Source organism: Carassius auratus, chromosome 22, assembly GCF_003368295.1.
Source record: "Carassius auratus strain Wakin chromosome 22, ASM336829v1, whole genome shotgun sequence".
NCBI lineage: Eukaryota > Metazoa > Chordata > Actinopteri > Cypriniformes > Cyprinidae > Carassius > Carassius auratus.
In genome coordinates, this window is record NC_039264.1 from 30,342,343 (window position 1) to 30,348,131 (window position 5,789).

General features: G+C 42.6%; 2 protein-coding genes across 2 annotated transcripts in view; one reads left to right on the plus strand and one right to left on the minus strand.

Moving 5' to 3' along the window:
* Window positions 1–282: 282 nt before the first annotated feature.
* Window positions 283–3,822, minus strand: LOC113040348 (succinate dehydrogenase [ubiquinone] iron-sulfur subunit, mitochondrial). Its single transcript, XM_026198708.1, has 8 exons — window positions 3,666–3,822; window positions 2,191–2,324; window positions 2,026–2,111; window positions 1,823–1,959; window positions 1,048–1,164; window positions 863–964; window positions 666–788; window positions 283–592 (listed from the first exon to the last, which is right to left on the minus strand). The coding sequence occupies exons 1-8, from the start codon at window positions 3,726–3,728 to the stop codon at window positions 512–514; spliced, it is 843 nt and encodes a 280-aa protein (XP_026054493.1). The 5' UTR covers window positions 3,729–3,822; the 3' UTR covers window positions 283–511.
* Window positions 3,823–4,496: 674 nt separating this feature from the next.
* Window positions 4,497–5,789, plus strand: part of LOC113040336 (ATPase family AAA domain-containing protein 3-like) — an 8,786-nt gene continuing 7,493 nt past the window's right edge. Inside the window, exons 1-2 of the mRNA XM_026198691.1 lie at window positions 4,497–5,294; window positions 5,375–5,451. Coding sequence (XP_026054476.1) covers window positions 5,096–5,294; window positions 5,375–5,451 — 276 coding nt within the window. The 5' untranslated portion in view covers window positions 4,497–5,095. The remainder of the gene's footprint in view (window positions 5,295–5,374; window positions 5,452–5,789) is intronic.

Here is a 5,789-nt window from a genome sequence, read left to right on the forward strand (position 1 = left end):
TTGTTAAATATAGTGGATTAAAAAAAGTATGATATGAAGTAAAGTTTCTCAAAGTAAGCGCAGATGCATGAAAGATGTACTTAAGTATGGTATTGAAGTAAAAACACTTTGTTAATGCCCCAATAATATTAGTAATTCTAAATTTTTAGGCAGGAACTGTATTGGATAGTAAAAGAAAAGCTTTGGCCTCCTTCATGGTTTATAAAAACACGAATTATTATTATTATTTATAAAAGCTGGAAATACGACTCAAATGTGTTTGAAAAGGACATTCCCAGAACGTGAGTTTTATAATCACTTTATTATCACTGTAAGATGAGGAAGACTCTTAATGAGACTTGAGGAAAACACTTGGTAATGTAGAAATGAAGACATGCATTACTCTAATATACAGCAGATCTGAAGATCTAACAGAGAACCCTTCATACGTCCATGTGTGTGTGTCCATGGAGTGATAATACGCTCTCACTCTTCATCTGATGATGATGATGATGATGATGGAGCCTGGTGTTCACGCGGACGCCGTCTTCTTCTGTTTGTAGGAGGCCATCATCTTCTTGATCTCAGCGATGGCTTTGCCTGGATTCAGACCCTGCGGGAGGAGAAGCGGGTGAGGAACACACTGATATGATCTGAGCGAGGTCTGATGGAGGCGTGCGTCTGACCTTGGGACAGGTCCTGGTGCAGTTCATGATGGTGTGACAGCGGTACAGAGAGAAGGGGTCCTGCAGCTGCGAGAGCCTCTCCTCGGTGTAATCGTCCCGAGAGTCGATCATCCAGCGGTACGCCTGCTCCAGACAGACACACAGCGTCAGGAGGAGTGTGTGTGTGTGTGTGTGTGAGATCAGGCTCATCTCCTCACCTGCATGAGGACGGCTGGACCCAGATACTTGTCTCCGTTCCACCAGTAGCTGGGACAGCTGGTGCTGCAGCAGGCGCACAGGATACACTCGTACAGACCGTCCTGACGGAGACACACACACACAGGTCACACACACACACACACACTCGTGAGCCCTGTCGTGTGTGTGTGTGTGTGTGTGTTACCAGCTTCTGCCGGTCCTCCACGCTCTGCAGGTACTGCTCCTGTCCCTGTCTGGACTCGTCCTTCTTCTTCAGGAAGGGCTCGATGGACTTGTACTGAGCGTAGAAGTTACTCATGTCCTGCAGGAGACAGACACGATCACACCAGGACCGGCCCAAACCAATCCCCACAGAGTCAGAAACAACCAGGGACAACAGTCTGAGATCTGAGGGAGCGAACACATCTACATACTGTTCAGATGAAGCTCTTAACTATTCATATTACTGATCAAACATTACGTTTTTAAATCTACTAAATATCTTCATGAACATGATCTTAATATCCTAATGATTTTTGGCATAAAAGATAAATGTATAATTGTGACTCACACAGTGTATTGTTGTCTGTTTCTACAAATATACCCTAAATATTCCCATAAAACAACAGCAAGGTTTGATATAATGGTTATGTGCCAAAATTGGAAGGAAACTGCGCGACCCGCTTGAAGCTAGGGGTGACAAATATTTGTTTAAAAAATGATATCTCGATACTTTATCGATACAGCTGACTACTATATTTGTAAAATTAGACAATATAGTGTCTAAATATATATTGCACACCCTTAACAATATTTATCACAATATAATATTTTACACTGAGGAGTGTTTGCTATCCCCTGATATCACTAGATGGTAATAATAGGTGTATTTGTTTGGGCGTATGGGTGGAAGGACTGTAAAGAGATGAGACGGAGACTCAGTTCTGGAGGTGTGTGTTATTCGGGAGCGGGATACTCACGGGCACCAGGTCTTTGACCACATACATGTGCGGCAGCGGGTAGATCTTGGTCACCTTGCTGGTGTTAGTGTCGATCTTGTTCAGACACGCCAGAGTGTTTCCTCCGTTGATGTTCATCGCACACGAGCCGCAGATTCCTGCAGACAGAAGCGTCTCAGAAGCCAAGCCTCATCAGACACAGCTCAAGCGGACGGTCAGCTCACCCTCTCTGCAGGAGCGTCTGAAGGTCAGCGTGCCGTCCATCTCGTTCTTGATCTTGATGAGCGCGTCCAGAACCATCGGGCCGCAGCTGAAACACACAACAGACGCTCAGAGCAGATCTAGAGAGCGCCGGGCTCCGGAGCGGACGGACGGACGGCTCCACTCACGTGTTCAGGTCGATGTCGTACGTCTGCATGCGAGGTTTGTCCCCGGCGCGATCCGGATCCCAGCGGTAGATCTGGAACTTCTTGATCCTGGGCTGAACCGCCGCAGCGGCCGCCGTCTGAGCGAAGCGCACCGCCTGACCAATCAGAACACAGACACACACCTCTAGTGTCCACCGGCGGAACTACACCCTCATCACATCACTAGCTCTGGTTACATACACCTACTTCTGTTAGCATTTGGGATATTGCATTTATAAACACTGGATGGAAACGCCAAGATGTGCATGAATTCTAAAAATGCACATAAAAAAATGTATTCACTCAACTAAGTTGGATAAATGTTTTTCCCTGAAAAGAAAACATGCTCATTAACTACGATGGAAACATTTTACCGAAAAATTCCTTACTGCGCATCAAAAAAGAAGTGACTTTGTGATGATTCAAAATAAAACTAGACCAATCTCATAGCTTAGCATCTGAAATGCTAGTTTTTAAAGTCTCGTTAAAGTGCTTTGTTATAATTAACTCCCAGAACTACTTTACCAAACAGTAGACTATGAAAATAAGATAACATGACTGTGTTTCAACTGCATGTTCTGAAGCTCGTCATTATCATATACACAAATTATTACATACAGTGCCTTCTCCTTCTGCAGAAAATCACATTTCGTCGTGATATTTAGCACAAGTGAAACAGGAAGTGACGATTTAGTTCTCTTCGCCTCACTGGACGAAAATTAGGGCTGCACGATTACGACAGAAATCATAACGATTACTCCCTTGAAATTGTAATTGCGATTATTAATTACGATAATCAGAATTTACACTGAATGATGTTTATACCATTGTTTGATGCAACTGCATGCTGTATTTTTATATGAAAATAAACAAGCTGAAAAACCTTTAGTGCTTTTCTATAGTATTAGCCTCAAATGTCAACATTATATATAATTGGTTTCTAATTTAAACGATAAAACAGTAAAAATATTAATGTTAGTATAATATTATACTGAAACTAACACAATTAAAAAAAACCTAAGATGACACACAGAAAGAAAAAAAACTGGACTTTGGACGATTAATAGCCGCTTTGAACGATTACGCAATTGCGGTATTCATAATTGTAATCGCGGTTAGAAATTCGATTAATTATGAAAAGCGCAAGTTTTATGCGATATTCCAATGTTGCGCACAAGTTTAAACACAGCTACTATAAAACACTCTTAAATCAGAAGCTAAATGAGTCACGTGATCCACACACACTGATGAAATATTACAGCTAAACTATTAAACATGTCACATCATAATGACTGAAACAGCACTGTTTAATAAGAAACATCAGCATTTCATAACCTCAGTAAAGATCGCAGATATAATAATCTGTGTATGATCGCAGTGGTCTGGCTCTGTCAAACTCATCCTCTGTTATCGATCATCTATATTAATATCACATATATATGTCGTGCTGTCCTCACCGTGATCGAGGCTCGGGGACCCACGGCGCAGCAGCGGCTCAAGGAGAAACACACCGCCGCCATGATCGCGTCACTCTGACCCTGCGCTCCTCCAGCAGCCCACAGTGCACCGCGCGCGACGCGCCTCAGAACACGCCCCGCTGCCTACTGAGACTGCACTACACAGGCAGCACACTAGGGTTTAACACACAGCCCGTGAGTGACGAGTTTACTTGATTAGATAGAGATTAAATACTGTTATTATTTCTGGAAAATCAGCATATTCACGAGTGTTTTACTTCATTTAGCATAAAGTGCATTTAATACATAATACATATTATAATTATATTAACTGTAGTGAAATAATTCGTAACGTTTAATCATACTATTTTATATTTCTGTCATTTATTGCATTTATATAATAACAATATATGCATATAAATATTTTATAAATTAATATATTTATATTTTTAAAAAAGTTTAAGTCTCTTTTATTTTGTCACGGCGTCGAGTTTCCTGTGTTGTGTTCATAATCATAAGCCTGTCTGTTTCCGTCACACAGATCTCTTCAGTAATAAACATTCATCAGTCACAAAACTACAACCTGAAGATCGTCACTTCATCAGGAAAAATCATCTCATGTCTCCATATAAACGTACATATATAATTAGCGGCTATCTAAGCACATGTAATGTTTAATAAAACCTTTTATTCCATATAAACAATAAAAAAATAAAAAAAGGAATAAATGACTGAGACGGGGTTTTTGTCATATTTTATTAGTTTTTGTTGATTCAGATAGGTCTATATAGTTTTCATTTCATTTTATTATTATATGTATTATTTATACATACTTTTGGTTCTTTAATATGAACTGTCAGATTAATAAACATAATTGTATGATTATTAAAACATAATTTATGAAATAACAACAAAATACGGTCTTATTTTATTAGCGTTTAATAACGTTCAATTATAGCTTTTTATTATTAGTAGTACATCAAAATGAGAAATATTGCCTCGAAACTGGCTGAAGTAAAATAAGTTCCATCACAATGTAGTGTACTGTAATAATACTTTAATAATGCCACAAGAACGAAAAGGTGTTATTCGTGGTATCATATTAACGGCGGATATGAAGTTTAGATAGAAGTAATAATATGTTAATAATAAAATACTGATTAATTTTAATCGCTCAAATGCCGCATGTGACCATAGCATGTGACGCTGCAGACTGACGCAAGACCCGCGCTGACGCCTCTGGGCCACCGTACGCCGCGAGGGGCGTGGTCTCCTCCCTGACCTTCTGAAGGACGAGCGCGTCAGCCAATCAGCGCGGCGCTGCAGCACGAGAGGGGCAGTGCGCTTGCGTAGAGCGCGGCGTGACACTCGTGCAGTGGAAGTGTGTGACCGGTGATCCCGGTTCATCAGTGTGTGTCTGTCCGTGGATCATGTCGTGGCTCTTCGGGCTCGGTCGAGGTCAGAGCGGCACTCCGCCAGACGCTCCGGTTCCGCCCGCTCCTCCTCCTCCTCCCGCGGCCGGCGGCTCCGGTTCCGGTTCGGGCGACAGACCCAAGGACAAATGGAGCAACTTCGACCCGACGGGGCTGGAGCGCGCGGCGCAGGCGGCCAAAGAGCTGGACCGATCGCGTGAGTATCATGTGAAGGGCACTGGGACAGAGGTCAGAGGTCAGAGCTGGTATAGTGATGTGTGACCCCTGTGACCGCAGGTCACGCCAAAGACGCACTGGACCTGGCGCGCATGCAGGAGCAGACCGTGCAGCTGGAGCACCAGGGCAGAATCAAGGTAAGATCCGGGTCACACAGAGTCCAGATCATCACACAGAGAGCAGCTGTCAGGAAGAGAAATGATGCTGCTGCTGATGAAAGGCTTCACACAGTCAGATTTATGAGAGGAACAATTTAAAGGGACAGTTCACCCAAAAATGAAAATGAGCCCATGATTTACTCGCACTCAAACCATCCTAAGTGAACATCACTTTCTTCTTTCAGACAAAGACAGTCAGAGTTGAAATGTCTTGGCTCCTCCAGGTTTTATAATGGCAGTGAATGGCTGTTGAGATTTTGAAGACCAGTAAGTGAGTCCATCCATCATTAAAAGTGCCTCTCATAGCCCCGGAGGGG